This window comes from Mus caroli, unplaced genomic scaffold, assembly GCF_978045245.1.
Source record: "Mus caroli unplaced genomic scaffold, Mus_caroli_1 scaffold_4, whole genome shotgun sequence".
Classification (NCBI taxonomy): domain Eukaryota; kingdom Metazoa; phylum Chordata; class Mammalia; order Rodentia; family Muridae; genus Mus; species Mus caroli.
Window position 1 is genome coordinate 19,092,006 of NW_028227259.1, and position 26,279 is coordinate 19,118,284.

The 26,279-nt window shown below is 38.8% G+C and overlaps 1 protein-coding gene across 2 annotated transcripts in view; it reads left to right on the forward strand.

The window, feature by feature from the left end:
* The window catches only part of Grm3 (glutamate metabotropic receptor 3), a 235,101-nt gene that overhangs the window by 120,167 nt on the left and 88,655 nt on the right, over positions 1-26,279 (forward strand). For both annotated transcript variants that reach the window (XM_021162993.3, XM_029477445.2), the window contains exons 2-3: positions 4,056-4,664; positions 23,720-24,575. In XM_021162993.3, coding sequence (XP_021018652.1) covers positions 4,197-4,664; positions 23,720-24,575 — 1,324 coding nt within the window. In that variant the 5' untranslated portion in view covers positions 4,056-4,196. The remainder of the gene's footprint in view (positions 1-4,055; positions 4,665-23,719; positions 24,576-26,279) is intronic.

Sequence of the window (26,279 nt, forward strand, 5' to 3'; positions counted from 1 at the left end):
AGTTTCTATTTGGAGGCACTCAGAGCTATGAGTTTTCCTCTTAGCACTGCTTTCATTGTTTGTGTATGATGTGCCTTCATTTTCATTAAATTCTAAAAAGTCTTTAATTTCTTTATTTCTTCCTTGACCAAGTTATCATTGAGTAGAGCATTGTTCAGCTTCCATGTGTATGTGGGCTTTCTGTTGTTTTTGTTGGTATTGAAGACAAGATTTCATCTGTGGTGATCTGATAGGATGCATGAATCATTTCAATCTTCTTGTATCTGTTGAGGCCTGTTTTGTGACCAATTATATGGTCAGTTTTGAAGAAGGTACCATGAGGTGCTGAGAAGAAGGTATATTCTTTGTTTTAGTATGAAATGTTCTGTAAGTATCTGTTAAATCCATTTGGTTCATAACTTCTGTTAGTTTCACTGTGTCTCTGTTTAGTTTCTATTTCCATTTCTGAGAGTGGGGTGTTGAGGTCTCCCACTATTACTGTGTGAGGTACAGTGTGTGCTTTGAGCTTTAGTAAAGTTTCTTTAATGAATGATGGTACCTGTGCATTTGGAGCATAGATGTGCAGAATTGAGAGTTCATCTTGGTATATTTTTCCTTTGATGAGTATGAAGTGTCCTTCCTTATCTTTTCTTTATAACTTTTAGTTATGGACATGCTATGCTGGGAGAACTGGGTTCTGATGATGCCAAAAGGTTACAAAGTTGATTTATTCAATATTAGAATGGCAACACCAGCTTGTTTCTTGGGACTATTTGCTTGGATTTTTTTTTCCTAGCCTTTTACTCTGAGGCAGTATCTGTGTTTTCCTGTATTTCTTTAAGGGAGTTACTTATGTCCTTCTTAATGACCTCTATCATCATCATGAGAAGTGATTTTAGATCTGTATCTTGCCTTTCCGGTATTAGGGTAAAATGGGTTCTGATGATGCCAAAAAGTTATAAAGTTGATTTTATTTGCTATTAGAATGGCAACTCCAGCTTGCTTCTTGGTACCATATGCTTGGATAACTTTTTCTCCAGCCTTTTACTCTGAGGTAGTATCTGTCTTTGTCACTGAGGTATGTTTCCTGTATGCAGCAAAATTCTGGGTACTGTTTACTTATCCAGTCTGTTAGTCTATGTCTTTTTATTGGGGAATTGGGTCCATTGATATGAAGAGATATTAAGGAAAACTGAGTGTTGCTTCCTGTTACTTTTCTTTTTTTTTTTTTTTTTGGTTTTTTTTTTTTTTTTGGTTTTTTTTTTTTTTTTTTTTTTTTTTTTTTTGGTTTTTTCGAGACAGGGTTTCTCTGTATAGCCCTGGCTGTCCTGGAACTCACTTTGTAGCCCAGGCTGGCCTCAAACTCAGAAATCCGCCTGCCTCTGCCTCCCGAGTGCTGGGATTAAAGGCGTGCGCCACCACGCCCGGCCTCCTGTTACTTTTCTTGTTAGAGATGGAATTGTGATTGTGTGGCTATCTTCTTTTGGACTTGTTGGAAGATTACTTTCTTGCTTTTTCTAGGATGTAGTTTCCCTCCTTGTGTTGGTATTTTCCGTGTATTATCCTTTGTAGGGCTGGATTTGTGGAGAGAGATTGTGTAAATTTGGTTTTGTCATGGAATATCTTGTTTTCTCCATCTGTGGCAATTGAGAGTTTTGGTGAATATAGTAGCCTGGGCTGGCATCTGTGTTCTCTTAGGGTCTGTATAACATATGCCCAGGATCTTCTACCTTTCATAGTCTCTGGTGAGAAATCTGGTGTAATTCTGACAAGTCTTCTTTTATATGTTACTTGAATCTTTTTCCCTTACTGCTTTTAATATTTATTCTTTGTTTTGTGCATTTGGTGTTTTGATCATTATGTGACAGGAGGAATTTCTTTTCTGGTCCAGTCTATTTGGATTTCTGTAGGCTTCTTGTATGTTCATGGGTATCTCTTTCTTTAGGTTAGGGAAGTTTTCTTCTATAATTTTGTTGAATACATTTACTGGCCCTTTACTGGGAATCTTCACTCTCTTCTATACCTATTACCCTTAGCTTTGGTGGTCTCATTGTTTCCTGGATTTCCTGGATGTTTTGGCTTAGGAGCTTTTTGCATTTTCTCTGACTGTTTTGTCAATGTTTTCTAAGGTATCTTTTGCACCTGAGATTCTCTCTTCTATTTCTTGTATTCTGTGGGTGATGCATGCATCTATGACTCCTGATCTTTTTCCTAGGTTTTCTGTCTCCAAGGTCATCTCCCTTTGTGATTTCTTGATTGTTTCTATTTCCATTTTAAGATCGTGGTTGGTTTTGTTCAATTCCTTCACCTATTTGTTTGTGTTTTCCTATAATTCTTTTAGGGATTTTTTGTGTTTCTTCTTAAAGGAAACTTCTAGCTGTTTCCCTGTGTTCTCCTGTATATCTTTAAGGGAGTTATTTATGTCCAACTTAAAGTCCTCTATCATCATCATGAAAAGTAATTTTAGATCTGTATCTTGCTTTTCTGGTGTGATGTTGTTTCTAGGACTTCCTATGGTGGCTTCTGATGATGCCTAGTAAGCTTGATTTCTGTTGCTTATGTTTTTATGCTTGCCTCTTGCCATCTGATTATCTCTAGTGCTACCTGCTCTCACTGTGTCTGACTGGGGCCTGTCCTTCCTATGATCCTGGTTGTGTCAGATCTCCTCAGAATACAGCTATTTCTGTGATCCTGTGATTCTGGAATTCTGAGATCCTGGTACTACCAAGCTCCTGAGATCCTGAGATCCTGTGATCCTGTGATCCTGGGCATGTTAGAGTGTCACAGGGTCAAGATTCCTCTGGGTATTGTGGGACTGGGTACAGAGCTTAGTGTCCAAGGGTATTGGCTCAGCCTGAAAGTAACCCATGCCCCTGGCAGGGCTGGGTTCCTGTGTCCTTGGATTCTACTGGTCCGTTACTTCCTGGTGTTGGGGCCGATGTTGTGGCCTCCTTACCTATGATTCCATGATGCTGCGTGTGTTAGAGCTCCTGTGAGTCGAGCTGCCTCTGGGTGTTGTGGGACTGGGTGCAGAGCTAGCACCCAAAGTCTGCTCAAAGTACGAGCTCAGAATGAAAGAAAGAAGCAGTTCCTAAATGGGATGTCAAGGAAAGGCTTATAGACTGGTGGAAAATGGGCCACAGTAATCAATTCTATGCATTGGAATTTCTCTTCCAGTGAGATATTCAACATGTTAGCATTTGCTGACTTATCTGAGAGTATACAATCTCCTATCCAAAGCCATAATCCACTGTATAATCCCAGAACCACACTCATTGCAGTCCTAGTGAGGATTTCATTGTGAGGGCCACATCAGAACTTGCCAACTACCTAATACTTATCTAATACAAAAAGCAACCATAATACTTGCTACCACAAGATAAACAATAATAAATTTAAAGATTTTGTTCTTGAGAAAACAATTTCTTTTCTAGGTTCATAAAAGGGTGCTCTGAGACAGGTAACAGTTTGACTGAGGTCACTGCCATAGCTGTGCTACAGGTGACATGAACCCAGCATCATGAAGACATAGGGGGCTGTGGCTTCAATGGGGTTGAACAGGAAGATTCTTATGCCTAATTGAAAGAGTGTTGAAGGACATGAAGGGGACAGAATTCTCAAGGGCAATTTCTGGTTTGAGAGCTTAGCTACAGATATAAGAGGACATTGATTATGTATCGATTCTGAAAATGTTTGAGAGATGTGTGGCTAAAGGTACATAACAAGCAATCAGTGCTAGAAATTGGAAATCATTTAAATGGTATTTCAAACATAGGAAATATAAGGACAGAAATGAGGATTAAAATGAGAGTGGTGAATGTTATTCAACAATGAGATCTGATATGTTCCCAGAATTAAAATGAGAATGGTAATAGGAAATAAGCCACAGTGTATATAAGGTGGTTAAGTCTTAACAGGAAGATAATAGTCAAGATTGAAATATAAGTCAACTAAAATCAGTAGCAGAGTTGGTTTGATCAATTCAGGCATCCATCAAAGGTCTTACAGAGAACCATCTATAGTATTATTGTTGTTTTTATAAATTATTTTTGTTCATATAACTTTTATCTCTTTAGGAATTCAGTGACGGGCTCTTTTAGCCCTATCCTCCCTTATCTGAAGGACAGACCAAAGATCCTACTTGGAAATGAGAGAAGACTAGCAGGAAACATTGGACCCACCCAGTGATATCTCCAAGAGATACAGAACCAGGATTCATGAAGATGTTGACAAGACTACAAGTTCTTATGTTAGCTTTGTTTTCAAAGGGATTTTTAGTCTCTTTAGGAGATCACAACTTTATGAGGCGGGAAATTAAAATAGAAGGAGACCTTGTTTTAGGGGGCTTATTTCCTATTAATGAAAAAGGCACTGGAACTGAAGAGTGTGGGCGAATCAATGAAGACAGAGGTATCCAACGCCTGGAGGCCATGTTGTTTGCCATTGATGAAATCAACAAAGACAATTACTTGCTTCCAGGAGTGAAGCTGGGGGTTCACATTTTGGACACATGTTCAAGAGACACCTATGCATTAGAGCAATCACTGGAGTTTGTCAGGGCATCTTTGACTAAAGTGGATGAAGCTGAATATATGTGTCCTGATGGATCATATGCTATTCAAGAAAACATCCCACTACTGATTGCAGGAGTCATTGGTGGTTCATACAGCAGTGTTTCAATACAGGTAAGACTGGAAAATGCTATTGTCAACAGCTGTATCACTTATATGTTGCCGGAAAAAAAGAATTAGATGTTCCTAGTATCATCAATGGATGATATTTGGTTGATATTTGGATTTGGATGATATTCAATATTTGGTTTTAATATTTAATATTTTAATATAGAACATTCTACCACTGAAAACGACTTTGAAGTATATTGGGTACTACAAAACAAACTGCCCCCAAATTTAGTGGCACAACACAATTATTTATTAATGTATCACCTGAAGAACAGTTGAGTGGAAGAATAAAGGTAAGCTGTGAGTGGTACTTCCCAGGGTGTCTCCTTTCTTCTTCCTGTAATCAGTGAGATTCTCAGAATTACTCTAGAGTCATATCAAAGATGCAACAGGATGCATTTACAACTTCCTAAGCTCCTTCTAAACTTCTCTGCTATATCATATCTGCTACTATTCCACCAACAGAAGCAACTCACAGGACTCAAAGTCAAGGGCTGAGAAAAATAACCTGCCTACGGAATGCATGCTGCCAAGTTACATATCTTGGTCCTTATAAGTTGAGTTGTATTTGGAGCCATCCATGCTATCAATGACAAGAAGGTATAGGATCTCTGAAACCTATTTTTCATACTTTTTTTTACTCTTTTCTTCAGAGATATTAAAAAATATATAAAGAATTCCTCAGTGAAGTATATGAAGAGAAATCAAGGAAGAGAGAAAGAAAGACAGGGAGGAGAGAGACAGAGACAGAGACAGAGACAGAGACAGAGACAGATATTTTAGCACACAAATTAAGGGCTGATAACTGCTCTCATAACTTCATTAGAGAAAGAAGCCACATCTCAAACTCCTTCAGTGCTCATTCACAAAGCCACAGAACTTTAGAGCTTGAAAAGGGCCCAGAAGTCATCCAGCTCAATTTCCTTATTTTCCCAATTCCCCCAAAGATTGGCTTCATGAAAACTCCCCTTTCTAGGCAGAATGAAAGCTAGACCTGAGGTCGATCTTCTGTGCTCTTTCAGTTACCCCAAATGCTTTCTATGTGCTACTTGAAGTTCAATATTTTTTTCTTGTGCAAGCACTAATGTCGCAGTAATAGAAGTTCATGATTCTAAGAGGCACATACTCTGCCTCCTACTAAATTACTATAATCAAACCCCAAGCACTGAAGGACGTGATAAGATATGTCCTTTATATGTCACAATCCCACTTAAAGAGACTCTATTTGCATTGGCATTGCCTTATTTTTATATTCCAGATTTGTGGCACTTAAAATTCCCTGTATAATTCTGTGCTCTTCTAAATGAGCTATTTCAAATTTCATTCCTTCTTCAGAGCACACAGTCATATTATGAGTAATTAGGATAATTGGTTTTTCATAAACACCCTTTAACTTTATTAGAAGGGTAGAAAATATTGCACATCTCAGAGCAGATCATGTAAATTTTTCCATTACTTTTATACTTGAGTCAGAAGAGGTGAAAATTTTTGTTTGAAAAGGAGAAAATGTAAGGTCTTTATGTAGCACACTTTAATAACAATTTTACCAGCACAGTGTCGAACCTTTTCCAAATACTCATATCCAGTATTACTTTCAATGAAAGATTGCATATATGCTTTGGGGACATTTGCTTTTCCCAAGCAGTAAGTCTTATTCTCCATGTGTCCAAAACCATTTCTTATAACTATGTAACAAGATACCTTACAAATATTTATTTTATTTGGCTTTGTTCTTTTGATACTAAGCACTCTTCAGAAGTCAGGCCAGTTTAAAAGGAAGAAAAGACATGAAAAACCCGTATGTGTTCTCAAGAGAAGCTATTTCTTCAACATCTAATTATTTGGTTTTGTATTGCATTCACTGGCCGTGGGCTCTGTGACTAAAGTGCACAGGTAAGAAACTAGGATGGCTGACAGGATGGAAGTTGTACCAGGAAACAGGTAACCAGATACATGCAAACAAAGTGAGTGAGACCCAGCATCTGGAGAGATTGACCAGAAAGATATGACAAATGCTCATGTACATGGAGACAAAGAGCTCACAAAGGAATAAGGGGGCGAACTAGAAAGGAGGGGACCAAGTACCAGGCTCCATTTGTTCTAGGAATTTAAAGCACTCCTGGACATTAATAAGAAAACACTTCTAGAGCCAAGTTACCTGGGTATCTTTCATGTGTATCCACCTCTGCTTCCATGATTACCATGGCCATACATCCTGGAGCTGGTAACTGTGGTGATGGCAGGAATTGGTCCTAAGTCTTTACTTAGACTTCATGAATATGCTCTGAAATGTTGAACTGAAAGAGGATGAAACCAAGCAGAAATAAATGAGCACAAATTTTTAGTGCTCACATGATTTTTAGTTCACAACTACCATGCTATGGTATTCTGTCCAAAGTCCAGAGTTTTCTGCTGGAAAACAGGTTACTGAGAATGGATCATAGACAATAATATTCTGCATCTTCCCTCCTGTGGCTCCATCAGCTGTTTAGATGATATCATGGTCCTAGGTTGATGCCTTTTGTATTGCTGTGACAGAAGCACATGACAGAGACAATGCATAAGAGAAAAAATGCATTTTAGATCATGGTTTCAGAGGGTACGGGTCTACCTCAGTGCGGAATGCATGGGAATTTCATGCATCTGGGGACAAAGTAACACAGACTTCCCAACAGGGTAGACCAGGACGCAGAGGGAGTTAGACAAGATCAGGGGGCAAGCAAAAGCCTGTCCCTCTGGGTGACTTCTGACAGCTCAGCCCCCCCCCCCCCCTGAAAGGTCCACGGCCTCCTAAGCCTTCAGGACCAGAACTCATAGGGCATGGTACCGATTCAAACTTTGACCAGTCTTCCATTTAGCCTGGATGGCTTTATTTTCAAAATTGCTTCCAATGGAGTTTTCTCTCCAGCTTCATCTCCCCCTAAAAGAGAGGAATTCTCCCAAAGGTAGCAAAGGAGGACCCTTTCCCGATGTTAGCACATATTGCTAGGCAGTGTTAGTAAAAACTACATGAATGCAGGATTCCTAACAACTTGCTGGGTTAAGCTGTATCACCATCGATGAAGACCTGGATAATTATTCTCCCAATATGCTCATTAAGGACGACAAACCACTCTGTGGTAGTCCCTTTATAAAGCAGCCAAATTGATTTCTTAATTCAGTCATCAATGAATGCAAACATCCAAATACATTTACATGACCAAATATACTTAGGGGATCTACCCACACCCTCCAGTGAACAGGTTCCTTTTCAAAGCATTTTAAAGACTGCCCTGGTGTCCTCTATAAGCCTATAAGCCTCTCACTTCAGGGAATCCTGTGCTTCAAGAAGAAATTCAGGTCGATTGCCTTCAGCTAGGCAATTGTCTTTATGGCACTTAATTTGGAGCAGTGTTTATGCTAGTGCCTTTTCAAATGCGCTGCTGTTAGTGTCTAAGATGCCCAGTCAAATGTTCTTCCTTGAAATGTTTCTAACAGGTTAGAAGATGCACTCTTCCCCTGGCTAATCTTTCCTGCTTGGATTATCTTTTACCTGGAACATGGCAGGTAGAAGATGGCCCAGTTAATGTTTGGCCCGTGAATGCTAAAGTAACCTCAGGAAATTTGAGATTTAGGTTCCATGGCCTTTAAAAGCTTAGCTCTTAGTCAGGGCCAGCCTTTGCCTTGAAAGGATGTGTGGGACTTGCTATCAGTTGACAACTCAATGCAAAGAGGCCAAAAATGATAATGAGCAGAAAAGAATGGAGTGGAACAGGAGAAAAAGTTTTAGTTCCATTTAAACACATAGCTGCTTTACTGCCCTCCTTGGCAAGATGCTTCTTTATATACTAGTGGGCAGTATCTATACAGACTTTCACAGACAAAACAGTGTTCTCATTTTATACCTAAAATATAACGTCCTTTGGCTATCAGTAAGTCTTACCAAATCCTACTTCTTCATTCTCAACTCAAATTGTGTCCTCATTGAGAAAACATCCCTAAGCTCCTTCTAAGGCCTTCAGTTCTAATTCATTAAATGATTTGTTCATTTACATTTCTGTTAAGGAATCACATGCATTTCACTTTGTGTTGCCAGCCCCTGAAAAAAAAAAAAGCTCTCTGCAATTTTCTTGGGGATTGGTTTGAACGCTTTGTCTTATTTCGGCTCCCCCCCAAAAACCGTGCTTCCTGACCTGATGATCTCTGCTCTCACCTGGCTTCAATTGAGAGTAAGAGATTGCTGTACAGCCATTGGCTGGGCAGGGAGAAGGGGTGGGACTTTTAGATTGCTCCAGCAAGAGACAGAGAGAGGGAGGAAGAGGAGGGGAAGGGAAAGGAGAGGGGGAGGAGGAAAAAGAGGCAGAATTGCCATGACACGGAAGCAGAGGCATTAGACATAAAAGCTGCAGAAAAGAACCAAACCAGCCATGTAAGAATTCAGGAAAATGGCCCTAGGGGCCACTCAGGATATCAGAGATAAAATGTTGATTTAGCAAGTTGACATAGGAAACTCAGAGGGAAGAATGTGTGCAAGCTGCTGGGAGGATAAGAAATGCCCAGCCACTGAGCTAGTCAAGGCACATCAAAACTAGCTGGTGTGTGTGTGTGTGTGTGTGTGTGTGTGTGTGTGTGTGTGTGTGAGAGAGAGAGAGAGAGAGAGAGAAAGAGAGAGAGAGAGTTGTGAATCTAAGAGCCAAAGCAGTTTAACTTAATTCACTGCTACACAGTTTAGTGAGTAAATTATTTTCACTAAATTCTAAAAATTAACATATGATAACCAGCTCTACTACCTCTAAAGAAAGAAAATCCTTATATGAATTTTGGAGTAGGCTCACAGCCACTACCCTCTATGCTAAATCATTCTGAATGCTCATGAGTAAGAAGTGAACCTTTTCTTGAAGTGAAAACTGAATCATGTAAAAGATAGATGAGGACACAGGGTGAGAGCTCTCTTCTCCCCATTGTCTCCAGAGTGGCCCCAAGATGCCCTCATCTGAGAACTTTTCGCAAGCTTATGCACCACTGGTTCTCAGACAGACAAGTCCAAGGCTACAACCCACTGGCTAACTGGAACCATGCTAGATACTACTTGCTCTCATCTGGCTGTGTGGTTTCTCAGCAGAAAGGTTATATAGAGCTGGTCCTGAAGGTACAAAGCTGCGATACCACTACTTCTTTGGAGACAGAGGCAGGGGAATTGCAAGTTCAAGGCCAGACTGGATTACAGAATAACTTCAACAATAGCCTGGACAAATCAGCAAGAGCCTGTAGGAAAATTGAAAATAAGTAAATAGGGTGCAGATATGACTGCATGGCAAAGAAGGTGTATAACATGCACCAGGCCCAAGGTACAATACATGTGGATATGAATATGGATATGAATGTGGACATGGATATGAATAAGCGTACATACATATATATGTATACATACACACCCAAATACATATATATATATTTATGTATATATACATATATACACACATACATATACACATATATACATATATGTGTAAATATAATATATAGATATATATTTAATTATTCTGCTTCTTCATTTGTCTCTTTCATGACACTTAGTTTTCCACTTCAGAAAAATGCCCACCTCTTACCCATGAGTATGCAGAATGAACTATGAGACTGTGATTCCAATCCAAAACTCATATACATATATACATACACATATACATACACACACACACACATACACATACATGATCCTAAATGCCAATCACTGTAATACTGTGCTTACAAAAGGGAGTATGATTCTGCTCTCAGGGGAGGCAAAGGACAACACAAAAACTTCATTTACTAATTCATTAGTAGAAAAACTAAAAGGATAGCTGCATTTAGTGAGTTCCATATTGCAACTAGAATGTTTATGGCAGGAAACAACTACATTTTCAGTGTGTCCCTCTAGAAAACGTTCGATATGGTGATTAAAATTCTGAGGGCAACCTGCTAATATTTACTTAACACCTCACATCTGAGATGGAGGTGTCAGCAGTATTCACACACAGGTTCCATTTCTCAACCTGTTCATTTCTGCTGTTGTTTGTTTCCTTCAGCAAACAGCATTCAAGAGCATCCAAGAGGAACAGGTACTCCTTGAAAGAACGCACCAAGTTTCAGTTCTTCTAAGTTTCAGATCCATGCAGCCCTTGCCTCCCGTGCCACAGGCTCATCATCTCCTCTCAGTCTGAGTTCCCAAAGCATCTTCCTCAGTTGTCTCAGAGTCACTGGGCTCCCTTCTCACCCTTCCCATTCCAAAGAATTCTCACAAAACTGCTTGTCTGAGACCTTCTATTGCTCTTGCTCAGCTTCCCAAATGAAAGGGCAACACTGTTCAAGGCCTTATCACAAGGAGGGAGGCACCACCGATAGCAATTAAAGATGTTTTTGCTAACATTGCTTTATTGTAGAAAATTCTCACCATAGGTAATTACCTAAGATGCAGATGCACTATATTTCCATCTGCTTTAAGGTTAATTTGTTCCTTAATTAATTCTCCTTCTGTTCTATATTTATTAGGAAACTACTCTAGTGAGAGACAAAACTCTGCCACCCAGACCACCATGCATAGTATGTGAATTTACAGGGAAGAATGGCCCATGGCTACGAACCATGTTTGTATTATAGATCCCACTGAATCATGAACACCATGAGATGAAAAGCAAGGAATCTAGCTTTGCTAAGATATTATTAGCAAATGACTTGTGACTATAGATTACAAAGTAATTTAGTTGAAATAAGACACTTGACAGTTTTAGTTAAACCTAAGCAATTACTGGGCTTAAAAAAAAGATTTATTTATTTATTTCATGTATGTGAGTACATTGTTATTTTATTCAGACACATCAGAAGAGGGTAGTGGATCCCATTACAGATGATCGAGAGTCACCATGTGTTTGCTGGGAATTGAACTCAGGACCTCTGGAAGGGCAGTCTGCTCTTAACCACTGAGCCATCTCTCCAGACTGGAAATGATTGTTTTAATGACTCAGTTTCGTTTCTACATCACCATAAAGTTTGCCCCTCTTCAATAAACCAGTAGGACAAGGTTTGGTACTGTAATATAGAAAGTGCCAACCTTAGCAATTTATCATGATGAGAGACCATTGATTTAATGTAGTAGAGGTGTTTTTCCTAATCCAGGGGCAAATGTAGGTTGAGAGGTAACAGTGTTTTTCCAATTAGTGACTTGGGGGATTTAAGCATAATGTTCCCCAAACACCTGCAGTTAAACTCTGAGCAAACACTGATACTCCAGGCTGTTTATCAGTAGGACTTCAAACACTAAAATTATAATGTCTCTATTTTTGACAACACCACCTGGCATATTATGGAAATCCCTCTGTTTCTAGTGACAAAGTCTTAATTCTTGCCAGCTCTTTGACTTCATATCCAACACTGGGAATTGCAGCACAGAAGAAAACACAATAGCAACAATACTTCCCAAAATGATGTTCTAAATATAGATCAGAATTTTTTGTCAGGTGGTCGGTCGGAAGGGCAAAACATTTTGAGATATTTGCCACCAGTAGCTACAGTTGAATAGGCCAGGTGTGCATCCCAGGGACTAGGCATTGAGCCTAACATTTGGGTAGATGTCACCTGGTTCCCAGGGAGTCTCCATGGAATACAAACTGGGCAACTAAACACTCTCAAAGTAGGAAACAGGCATTTGAATGCATGATGCACAGTTTGTGGAATTTATTCTATAAGGCAAGGGTTGATTGACATTTTAAATGGACATGTGAATTAACCATACACTGCCTTTGTTTACCATGTAGTTTTAAGATATTTCATTTATACCAAATTTGAAACAACATAATTATAAAGGTATGTTATTGCTACACAGTGAGTTTAAGGTGCAAGCATGGACTATTTAACACTACTTAGCAATTCACTCTACTGTAAAGAACGTCTTGTGTAGTCTTTTCTGAGTCACTCTCAGAAAGTTAAAATTCTTCACCCTTCCCTCAGTTTCCAATAACTGTCATAACTATGACCTACATCCTTTCAAGATGGTGGCCAACCAATGGTGCAAACTAAAGAATGTTCAGAATAATTACTATCAACCAATTGAAATAAGTTTTAGGGAAGTTTTTTTTTAACACCTTGATCTTGATACTTCCATTAAGCTGTTCAGAGTTACTGAAATTATAGGCCTCCTGGCCTTCAAGAACTCAGTCCACATTAGAACAAGTATTCTGTCCAAATGAGGACCTTCCCCTAGTGACTTTCAAGTTGGATGTCATCCACTGTGATGTTTTAAAACTGTTTTTCATATAATTGCTATATTTAAAATTTTAATTTGTATATCCAAAATAACATATATCAAAATACTCATAGCTGCCTATAAAGCATTTGGCTGTCTGATTGCGACCCCCATGTCTTTACTATCTCCTATTCCTATGAGGCACTGTTGTACTAGTGGCCCATCTGATATGAATAACACATTATGCACCATTCTCATTATGTGACTTCTCTCTCCTATCCCATCTCTCTTATCTCTCCCTGGAAAACTCCCACTTACTTTTCAACTTCAGTCTTACATATTGTGACCTGCCATATCCCACCTACGTGTGATCAGTTCTTCTATTAGTCTGAGCCTTGTATCTGTATCTCAGAATGTCATCCGTGCCTATTTTTCTTTATTGCCTGGGAAAGAACAACTCCTATGAGGACAGTGAAGACTTAGGTTTGTTTATTTTAGGAAAAGCTTCATTTTAGAAAAATACCTTGAATAGACATCTTTACCACTCTTAAAATATTTTACTTTAGGCTGACCAATAAACTAGTACTTCCCACATATTGCTATTCAATCCTTACAAAATTTCATAACTCTAGGAATGAGTACCAATACCTTTTTACAATGATGAAACTAGTATCTAGAGAAATATGATGCTGCCTAAGTTCACATAGTCAGAGAGAGAAGCAGCTGAGATGGAAATGTTGGTCCAGTCCTGCATACTGAACCACTACTCAGTTTGCATCCTGTGTGCTAAAAACTTTGTTCAAGTAATAGACCAAAAATTCCTGAATAATGCTGCTCTACTCACTACAAATAACACCCTCTTCCCTAAATTCCCTGTGCAGGACCTGAAAAGTAAGCAGGTACCATTTATAAAAACATTAGGCTGTAATCCTTAACTCCCCCAAATTTTACTTTTGATTCACAACCAAAAACAGTAATAATGATTTTTTTTTTATAAATGATGGCATCTTTGCAATACCATTGTATACAAGTAACTTTAGGGGCTTCAGAAAAATATAGCTTAAATTAACTTGTAACTGTTAAGTCTTCAAAAGACATTCCCAAAAACCAACCCCTAAGGCACTAAAGGATGCTTCTGACATGTCTTTTGGTGTCGAGTACCCTGAGAGTGCCTTTTAAGTATAGCTGGTCAACATAAACACTTGATAACATACCACAGACCCCTTATTACTGTATGAAACTGAAACCAGTTCAGCTTCCTGAATTCTCTTGAAAATTTATTCTTGGAAAAAAGGGGGATCAAAGACATATTCGATGATTCTCTGGATAAAATAACTTCTCCTTTTTAATTATGTAACTACAGGTTAAGTCTGACTAGAAAGTAATTCCTGAAATAGATCTATGAAGATTAGGGAACAAGACATACACTACAGTGTAGAGTGGCATTGTCACAGCAGAACTCCTGGCCTGCTTTCTGATATCTGTCCTCTGAAATAATAGGATCCAAAGACTCCTTCTTGATCTGCACATCTTTTCAGTCTCATCGATCAGCCTTGAGAAAAAGAAGCCAAATAAGCCTCATGACTAATCAATCCCTCGCTTCCAAAGGAGGAAAGCAAAAGCAGATGATGATCCAGACTGCAGACCGCAGGTGCTTAGTGGGACGGGTTTAGGGGAAACTGAAATAGAAAGAGGAACAGTTGGGGACATCCTTAAGGGTCTTTTCCTTGAGATTTCCATGGATCATCACTGGGACTATGTCAAGATAGAAAATGGCAGGAAGCATCTTTGACTCCTATATTTTCAAAGCCCCTGGAATGTAAGCCTGGGTGACTTTTCAGATTATACTGAGCAGACTGCCATTTACTCTACTATTATCATATTACATAACTCCCGAAATTCAAATGAACTCTTGCCATTTTATAGTGTTTTACCCTCTTAAGGGGTGGGGGAAGCATGTTTCCAGATGTGCTGCAGCTAATGTGCCCAAAAGAAAAAAAAATGACTAATGCCTTTTTGCAATAACAGTATGATTGGCACCCTATATGGACAGATAACTCATGTGATGGGAACAGCTTGAATTCCTCAGGCAGTTTCTCAACTACAAGCCACCTCCAGTTCTAGTTTAAAATACAAGCCAATCTGGTCTTTTGTACAGCTAATAGTTTAATTTGATCTGTGTGAAGAGGAAGAACACTGGGGTTTCTTAGCCTCACAATTCTGGAACTTCTTCACCTGGTAACTGGGCTGGGAGCTAGCAGATGGTTCAAAGTTCAGCCCTAAGTGGCTCATATATAAGCATTTAATTAAAAGAACTAAACAAAAATTCAGCTCTGCATGCATTACAGAGCAATTAAAGGTATAGGCTTATTCTTAGAAAACAGCCCCAAAGAGATGTGGACTCTGAACAGCACAGAACAAAAGGCAAAGCTACCGAGATTATTTTATTTGACTCCAGATCCCCAAAGACAGCAGCAGAGCTTCCTTTTTCAAATGTGTATAGCTCAGGCCTACAAATAGCATCTTTCTTGGAAGTGTCTGTTGCCTCCTTCCATCTGGAATTTTGTAACTAAGCATAGGTCCACATAAAAGCCACTTGCCATTGTTCCCTTTAATATATGAGCACAGATTCAGAAGCCGATGTTATAAAAATTCTGAAAAGAATTCTCATGGAGGAAAACCACATTTGTGAGTACTTATTTACACCAGACTCTAAAAGTGCGTGGCCTTTTCAGTTTTTGTTCTTTTTTTTTTTTCCACAATGACAATGTGTCAAATAGAACTGCTAAAGCTCACGTGTGAAAGGGACAAATCAGGGAGAGACTTGACATGAGTGCCACAGGGAACTTGGACGAGTTTGAATGACACTCTCTTTCTTCACAACATAAAAAGGATGGTAGACATCCTGAGTCTTTCTCAGAGTTCACATTCTTTTGTTCTTCATGATCAAAGAGTCACCAAAATCAAGGCTTCCACCTAGAATAATCTGAGGATGAAAACTGTCAAGAAATACAATTCCCAAATAAATTAACAAAAAAAAAAAAAGCTTGTAATTTTTTACATTCTTGAATTAAAAATAAGCGTTAATATATTTGTGACTTTCTAGGCTATGGTTAAAACCTAATTCCTGGATAAATTCAAGGCACCAAAAAAAAAAAATGTACACCCCACAGTAACTTTGCATATAAAAGCATGAGCCAGCTGCATGGACCAGAGAATAGAGGGACGTGTCACCACCAAGCCTGACAATCAGAGTTTGATCCTCAGAATCAAACACCATAAAAGAGGAGAACAAACTTCTGTAAATTGTCCTCTGACCTCATGCTCTTATCGTGACATGTGCACCCATGCCAGGGTATACACATGGGAACACGTGTGCATGCACACACAGACAGTAAATAAATACATGGAAACAGTCATATATACTGCATTTTTCTGATGTAAACAAGTGTTTTAATTAAATAATAGTACCTTTCCATAATTAGAATTTGTTATAGGACAAACAAAGTTTGATATATTCCCAAAGCAAGAATAATAAATGGGCAACTGGTATGACTGGTTATATATCTGTACACAATGCATTTGTCAGAAGGGAAAACCTACCTTGCCTGAAGACCACGGGAACAATTCATTTGGTGATGCTTGCCTTAGTTTTATGTGTATTGGCTGCCAACTTAAATATGTATGGTTTGATTAATCAAACTTTATAATGTCCTTAATTTGCTTTATATAGTCCTTATGAAACTTGTGGAATGGCAAGTACAACTGATATAGAATTGGTTTTATTTTGCCTGTTCATGCAAATATAATTTGGATAAACTGATTTAAATGGAATGAAAATCTTGATTGAGGATCCTTAAATCTCTAAATGAATTGCCTATGTATCATTTCATTTTGATGAAAAAACTGAACACAAGTAGTAAAGAACTCACATTGCACAAACAAATTGGTAATTGGAGGTATTTGATGGTAGTTTCACATTGTTCAATGGATCTAGTGTTTGCCTCTTCCACAGACACCTATCTCTGCCTTAGAAAAGGTGATATGTGATGACAGAAAATTACCCATTCACTCATTAGTTCATTAGGTTAACAAACATACTGAAGCATCCCAAGCTCTGAGAGGCATTGAGGAAAGATCAACAGAGATGAAGGAAGCACATTTCCTGCTCCAAAGGTTTAGTAAATAACTTAGAAATTACCACATGTTTCTGCTGTGATAGTTACAGGTTGAAGATATCATCCTCTAGGCAAAAACTTCTCTGTAGATTATAGGAAAGATCTTTCTTATTGTAGATGGTCAGTCCACAAACAGTTGTTTATGAGGCTACTACAAAGTGTAGCCAGATAACTATAAAAGAATGCTTTTGATTACAAGGAATGATGGCTCATGCTTCTCAAATAAACAAGTTTAGAGGCTCAGAAAGAAAAATAGACAAACACAGTATCTTACCTTGTTGCAGCACTGAATTGGAAACTATTGGTAATGAACTTGGCATGCAGAATGAACTGAGTCAATCTGGAATGATAGAGTATAGTGAGAGGTCTCAGATTCACAAGATCAAATCCAGCATCCAATACCTATTAACATATCGTACCACAATTCTTATATATATATATATAAGAATATATATAGTGGTATATATATATATATATATATATATATATATATATATATATAGTGGTATAATGGCCTTTTCTACCGTACAAAATTATTGGGAAGATTAAGAGACAATAAACCACCACTGCAAAGGCCATCATGGCACATGACCTCTAAAGGTGCAGTTAGTCGCAGACTTATCTTGTCATTACCCAACAAATGTGTAATTGGACTTAAGACCCACTCAATAAAACCTAGCCATCTACTCATGGCAAGTAAGGTCATGGATCTTGGAGGAGAAGCTCCAGGCACTGCTACATGAAAGCACACACTGAGATGAGTGTAGTCCTCAGCCCTCATCAAGCTACTCTCTGCAGCAGACCTTTGCAGAAAACAGCAACAAATCAAATGCAGAGTCATTCGGTTCCAGTGGATACATCAACACAACACTCCCACATCTAAAGCTTAGAGCCCTTGGTGAAAGAAAGGACAGACAGATTATAAGAACCAGAGGATCATCTTTCCATGAGATCAGACCTCCTAGTAATGTCAGGAGTTACGTCATAAAGTCTCATTCACCAACACGACTTCCCAGATATGAGCTGAAGAAAGACAGTAATAAACATGCCAAAGTTCATGGGGTGAAATCTACAAGGCCTCAGCTCTACACAAATAACTAAGGCAAATGAGGAATTCTACAGTGCGACAATTAAGTTTCCCTGGAGAAGAGCCTACCAATTAGTTAAACGTACCTACAAGCAACATTATCCAGACTGAGCAGGTTACATTTAGGAATATATATACATAAACATATTGTAAGCATAAATATGTATGTATGTGTGTGTGCATTTTATATATATATATATATATATATATATATATATATATGCATCCAATAACAATTGATGAAAAGGAAGGCCATGAATTTGAAAGGGAACAGGAAAGGAGAAGTGCTGTAATTGCATTAGAATCTCAAAAAAAAATTAATAAGAAAAAGTGATAATACATGTCCAACGGAACAAGAGGTAGGACAAAATGTCAGTACTGGTGAAATGTATTACTGATCCTAAGACATTTCTAAAACTGAGTGTTTGAAAACGGAGCTGACTACACTGGCTCCTCTCTGTCTGCTTTTGAAGACCTCTGAACTGAATCTCAAGTGAAGGAAGCGCTCACTCCTCAGCTTTGACACTTTAGCCCGTGTGAATGGCAACCTTCAACTTTCATTTTGCAGTTTTATTTTTCCCAGCTTTCATAAGGAAGCTTGACTTGGGTCATTTAAACTTAAACCCAGAAACTTACATCTCGGCTGATGTAATGTCACCTTGCTTGCAGAGAGGGAGTCTTACCCTTCTCAGAAGGTGGACTCCATCTTCCAAGCTGCTCTCTACTGGGCATGGAGATGCATACTAGCCATCCAGTCCTCCTCAGGCTGAGGCTGAAGGATCATTGACTCAAAGATAGCCTGCTGGCCTAGCAAGTTTGATGTAAGTTTGATATATACAGAGACACCCTGTACCTCCCCTACTTGTGCAAAATCTGCTTTGAATATATTTTAAATTTTTGCTGTGCATGTATTTAGTTTTGTACCCAATTCTGTTCCTTTTTCACAAGACCCCAGGTAACATCATTAATGTTTGCTTGGAGTCATGATCCTCCATGGTTCTCCAGACAACAATTCTTCTTTAAATGGTTCAGCTGATGCTGAAAGTGAAATGCACTCTTACTGAGCTCACTCCTAGTAATGGCTTCTTCATTCATGCCTAAGTGTTTGTGCCATATCTGTTAGAAAACCAGGAGCTAGAAAATTATCAAAACCATGCCTGTTAACTTATATCCACTCTTCTTTTATGTTTCCTGAATTTTCCCTTTTCCTTCTTCTTTCACACTTTTATCTTCTCACTATTCATTTGTTAAAATGACTGTAATTTAATCTTCACTTTCCAGAATTCTTTGAGAGCAGTAAACCGAATATGCTTTTATGAGCTTTTCTTTCTTTCTGGAGAGATTTGGTGTAAGATAATTTTTTCATATTATTTTCATTTGTATCACCATATCCATGTTAGAATACATCCTTACTGTGAAGAAAGAAAGTGGAAATAATATTGTCATATTGTCATCTTTTTTGAAGACAGGATCTCTCTATGACGACCATACAGGCCTCAGGTTCCCCATTCTTCTGCCTTAACTCACCCAGGTTTTATGATTACAGGAATCTATCACCATGACCAGCTATTATTTTCTGTGTTTATGGAGTCAACTTCTCCAGCCATTAGATCTGTTTCTACGAACCACATCTTCTCGTGAAATACAAGTCAACAGAAATAAAAACAATAACTACATACACATCCATCCCCATATTCCATTCTGCTCTGTCTGCAGTGCTGATGAGTTCATAGGCAGCTTCACAATGAGCCAGAGATGCTCCCAATACATCAAGTTCACTCATCCTTTAACCCACAGTTCCTCCAGTGCATTCCGTTAACCAGTGTGGTTGGGGGGTTATCTTCTCTCTCTTACTGAGACTATATTATATGAATCATTTTTGAGTGCTTCATCTGCTCTTAAACTGTATTGCTTAAATAATCTCTACCTATGCAAAGTACATACCTTTTTTAAAAAATGCTTCTGTCTAAAACATATAACTAGGTCTTGGTTTTCTTTCCTCCTCTTCTACTAATAATAACATAACTAGGCAACTTCCTTCTGAATTTTACACCACTTTCCCATCCTTAGATGGTTCTTCCTTTATCATTCAAAATGATGCCCAGTGTAGGAGTTTTTCTTACTTTATACTTTCTCCAAAAAACCATATGGCCAGTTAGCAAGGCAGGAATGTTTTTAAATGCTCAATTTTAAACAATAAGATAGAAAACTTAGCAGACAATTACCTGGGCATCTCCCAACCCCAAATTTAAATTCTGTTTACAATGAGTTCAAAAGTCTAGGAAAATGGCTCAGTGAATAAAGTGCTTACTCAAAAGCACAACGACCTGCAGTTGGATCCTCAGACTCCACACAAAGCTACATAAGGTCACACATGTCTGAGACCGCCAGGATATGAGGTATAAACGGAAGAACCTCCAGAAGGCTGGTATACGTAGAGAAGCAGAGGGTAAGCAGTGTCCCTGAGGTTTTCCTGTCCCTCCACTCATATTCTGGAGCAGGCATATATTTGCATTCACACATGAACATGCACATACAAAGAAAACTACTACTGACATCAGCTAGATAGTGTCTGATATACACTAAACACTTGATATGTTTCTCTCTTGTGCTCCCCACGGCTGAATGTCTCCACATTCCAAGCCTCAAATTGATGACCACACAAGAGAAGTAAAGAGAAAGGCAGAAGAAGACAACCATGGTATTGGAAGTCGAGTGCCTAGTTTTGCATTTTGATTTTCTTCCACACTTGTAATTGTAAAACTATGAAAAGGTTTCATGAGTTCATACAATTCAGTTTTACATGTTGATATGAAGATAATATTTACCTCAAAAAGCCCTTGTAAATAACAAAAAAGGAAAATACATGTGTAGATTTACACATACACACACAATCACTACAAATAGTAACTGATGTTATAAGAAGAAAATGGATCCATAAAAATGCACAAACCGAAGTATGAATGTTGTTCTCTAGAAATCACACTAGATTGAAGGAGTGAGGAGGAAGAGAAGAGATTAACAATCTGCCCTCTGTGGTACCTACTTATTAATTCAGATTACTTTATAACTAAGGAAACTACGTTTAGTATAACAATTCCCTATACTAAGAGTATTTCAGTACTTTACCCTAGCATTAATTTGTTGTAAATGTATTTATAGTGTGACTCAGAATGGCATGACTTTATATGATTGCTCCATGCTGTCCAATACAGACAATACAGTTGACATTGTACTTATGAGAGTTCCATCCTTGTATCTTAACACAGCAACTATGCTTCCTTTTCCTAGAGTTAACTGTAGCTCCCTTTATTAAATACACATGCACAGTGGCATGCATAGCTCTTGTAAAAATAGCAGCAATAGTCGGTTTTTTATTTGAGTCCACCACCTTTCCAAACAGGCTGAAGACTGCTGTACCTCTTCCCAGCACAGAGAATGTTCTTGTAGCTATCATGTTGGAGCTAACTCATTCTCTTGTGCAGCTTTTCTTGATTGTAAGTTGTGCTCAGACATTTTGAAGCAGCAAACTTAAAGCCCAGTCTAGCATTCAAAGGACAAGAAAAAAACTTTTTCTTAAGCACTTCCTTACCCCTTTGGGAAAAAAAAAAAAATAACAGCGTAGGAGCTGTGGTTCTTCACTTCCAGGAAATAACGTCTCTGGGTATTCTTTCATGTCTCCCTAGACAGGACAGGTTCTGCTGACTCCAATTTAAGGATGAGGAAAGTATTCCAGCAATAAGAAATGGCCTTTCTGGTGCTATCCAGAAATTTTAGGATCAGGTCTCTGTATAGGAAAAGATTGCATCACCACAGCCATAGTACCATGTAAGTCCAGTGGAAGTCAGTGCTAGGATTAATGGCAGTATTGGTTCAGGGCCACCTGCCCATTCACTTACCCTGAGTAAAGAAAAAGTACTTCTGTGCTCTGATCAGCCAGTGTGTGCAAGCCATTCTGCACAAAAGTTTCCAGTCCTTAGCAGAGAAGAACTGCCTGTGTTCTACCTATTCATCCAACCGTTTTTTTTTCCAGCTGTCCTATAGAAAGAATTACTGGAAGTGAAAACTATGTTTGATAGCCCTGATTATATCCGGGTTATTTTTTATAGCAGGCCAGATCTCCAATACCATGCTGTGTAGATGTGTATGAGCTAGGCTGTTGGTTTCCTTTGCTACGTGAAATGAAGATTAATCAGGAGTTAGCTATTCATTGCTTCATGTTGCTTGTGTTGTGCTCAGAACAACCTGTTTCAAGCTGATCTCTCTGTATGTCTTATGTAAACACAAAACTTCAATTGCCAGAAGAAAAAAAATTTCAAAGTACCTAAGCTTTCTCCAACATATAGTTTTCTGAAATAGTCAACCTGTTTTATTAAAGTTGACACAGGATTATGTAATTTAATGTCAGTAAAGGCAGAACTTTTCAAAGCTAGGAAGAATAAAAACAAATTTTATTTATGTGTTTATTTACTTACTTATTTATTTATGTATTTATTTATTTATTCTCAAGACAGGGTTTCTCTGTATGTGACACTGGCTGTCCTGGAACTCATTCTGTAGACCAGGCTGGCCTCAAACTGAGACATATGCCTGCCTCTGTCTCCCAAGTGCTGAGATTAAAGGCATCTTAAATCACTTGGCTAAAAGCAAATTTCTTACTAGATATGAATGTAATCTATTTTGATATGTGTAACAAAATATATTTTCAAAATATTTCATGCAATACTTCTTGATAAACTAGTACCACTTCCTCTTTTGTCCTATAATAAATAAAAATAGTGAAATGTTGGTAATTAACTTATAAAAATTCAAATTTTTTATTCAGCATAGGCTTGAAATACGTCAAAGTACTCAGTCATTCTTAACAATGTCATCAATACTTCTTTATTTGAATTTTAATAAAAAATACCATAAAAAGAGCATATCTGCATGCTTTTCTTTTACAAATTTTAAGAAAAAACAAAGCAAAGAAAAAGTTACTGTAATTTTTCAGAAGTTTATCAAATTATATACCTAAAAATTTGAATGATCTCAATAGAATTTAAGTAGATTTTTTTCTTTTGCTTAACCTAGATAATAAATGTCTAATTTGGATTGTCCATGTGGCACTCAGTTCCCAAATTAAACTCTTTCAGAGACTGCCATTTTTAGCGAAAGAGGGGGAAGTGAGAATTAAACACCCAGGCTCTTTCTATACAACCACAGCCAAGTTGTCTGAAAACCGAATTTGGCCACTTCACTGTAGTTCATTGTCTGCTGAGCTATAGCAGGACCCAGGGAACTTAAAACGACCACGTTCAGAGCCTCTGAGCAGATTTCATTAGTCTAGAGTCTAGCACAGAACTTAAGAAGGTCCAGCCATGGTGGCCTCCCATTTTTCATCGTGCTCTTCTCAAAAACAAACACTACCTGCTTTGGACCTGCTTGCTCCCTATATCTAAACATGGTACCCAGGAAATCCTCTGGTAAAGTCTCAAAAGCTGACCTCTACACGAAAAAGAAGCTGGTAACAGATGTGAATGGTGTAACGATTTCTTGCACATAGTCATTTGCTTCTGAGTTTTTAAAATGGTGACTCTCTTTTCTCCCCACTCAGGTGGCAAACCTGCTGAGGCTCTTCCAGATCCCTCAGATAAGCTACGCCTCCACCAGTGCCAAACTCAGCGACAAATCGCGCTATGATTATTTTGCCAGGACCGTGCCCCCTGACTTCTACCAGGCCAAAGCCATGGCCGAGATCTTGCGCTACTTTAACTGGACCTATGTGTCCACTGTTGCCTCTGAAGGTGACTATGGGGAGACAGGGATTGAGGCCTTCGAGCAGGAAGCACGGCTACGCAACATCTGCATCGCCACTGCTGAAAAGGTAGGGCGCTCCAACATCCGCAAGTCCTATGACAGCGTGATCCGTGAGCTCCTGCAGAAACCTAATGCACGAGTTGTGGTCCTGTTCATGCGCAGTGATGACTCACGAGAGCTGATCGCTGCAGCCAGTCGCGTGAATGCCTCCTTCACCTGGGTGGCCAGCGATGGCTGGGGTGCACAGGAAAGTATTGTCAAGGGCAGTGAGCACGTCGCCTATGGCGCCATCACTCTAGAGCTGGCATCCCACCCTGTTCGTCAGTTTGATCGCTACTTCCAGAGCCTCAACCCCTACAACAATCATCGTAACCCCTGGTTCCGAGACTTCTGGGAGCAGAAGTTCCAGTGCAGCCTCCAGAACAAGAAAAACCACAGACAGATTTGTGACAAGCACCTGGCCATTGACAGCAGCAACTATGAACAAGAATCCAAGATCATGTTTGTGGTGAATGCAGTGTATGCCATGGCGCATGCGCTGCACAAAATGCAGCGCACCCTCTGTCCCAACACCACCAAGCTCTGTGATGCAATGAAGATCCTGGATGGAAAGAAATTGTATAAAGATTATTTGCTGAAAATCAACTTCACAGGTAAGCAGTGAGCCTTTGTCTTCTGTGATATGAACAAGTGGACTCAACCAGGAGCCAAAGGCTTCTGCTCCTAAAGAGACATCCTTGCTTTAGAAGTTTAGAGCCACACAAAAGGAGGGCTCATAATCTTAAATATCCCAAGACATAGTGCAATGATAGCTCTTTGATAGTCTTGTTCATTTTTGACGAATATGTTGGCTAGTACGCTACATGAAACTGAAAGGCCCCTAGGCTGGCTTGATGGGTCCCACTGCGGCAGCCGCCGGGAAGGGGCCATGCTACATTGACTCTCTTTTTTGATAGCTGCAGGATATGACACATATGATAGGGGCATTTAATCTTCTGCTGCGGAATTGGCAACTGTGTAAGGGACATGAATTCTATGCTCTCCTTGTGAGGGATTTGAGCAAAAGAATCTCATAACTGTCACAGAGGGTGAGAAAAAGTCACTTTTCCCAGAGCCTAATTAGGGACAGAATAGAAAAGGCAACCAGACCATGGTGACTCCCAAACACTATGGTTTATTTATTCTGTTTATACAGAAATATTCCCTTGGGGTTTTAGAAGTTGTGGGTTCTCTAAAATTATATTATAAAAACACAACTTTCTCTGTGATCCTTAATAGAAGCAAATTGAAGACTGGAGTTTTTCTGGTCAAAAGTAACTATGCAAGTGCTTGCAAAATGAATTCTGTTCTTCTTAACCTACTTCCAAATATGGCATAAATATTTCTAAATTCAATTTTGCATTATTAACATTAAAAACACAGACTTTAGATTTGCATTCTCACATGTGGTATCAGCTCAGTGACAGTCTATGGCTCTCGTGACTTAAAGCCAAATCATAAAGTTGTAAGCATTTATTATAGTGATCCAAGGTACTTACATGCCTACACTGTTGAAAGTCCCCTATGTCATTGAGCAATGATTCTGGTCTGCTCAATCAATTTCAGTTCTTCACCCAAGAACTGGAAGTTTATATGCTTAAATCATATGATCTGGAGCAACAGGAATTCTCCCACACTCTTTGCAGGTGGTCAACCAAAACTCAAACACTCTGCCACAGTACTGAGTATGGTGAGGGAGGACCCACAGTCAGAGGCTGCTATTCCAAAATTCCCATACATTTTACGGCAGCCTTGAAAATAAGCACACATATTCCATTGGGAAGTTGTGTTTATTTTCTACCCTTTATTCTCCCTAAAGGGCAAAAGTAATGGAAGTGAGTCAGGTCAGCATCCTTCTCATCTGTCTGATGGATGTGACCTCTTACCACTAGAATGATAACAGGAAGCACTGAAGATTTGACATTTCTTATCCTCTATGTATATAAATGCATATAGAAACAAGCAGACACAATGGGGTATGGGAGGATTGGTTACTGGTAAATTATCATTCACATCAGAATCTCTTAAATCCTCCTGACATCTCCAAAGAAATAAAGATCCTAAAGCCAGTACCAAATGATATCTTCACTTCATAAAGACATAATTCTTAAAGACAGTTATTTAAGTATGTACCCCCCTGAAGACTACCTGTAAGATAGTCATTCCTCTTATTCTCCACATATCCTTTGTATTCTATTTGTCCCTCAATCTGAGAATATACGCAACATACAATTCATTCATTAACAACCAAAACAAGTGAAGCTCAGATTTCAGAGAGCTCTTGCAAGATAACCACACCATTTTCCTTTGTCTGGCTG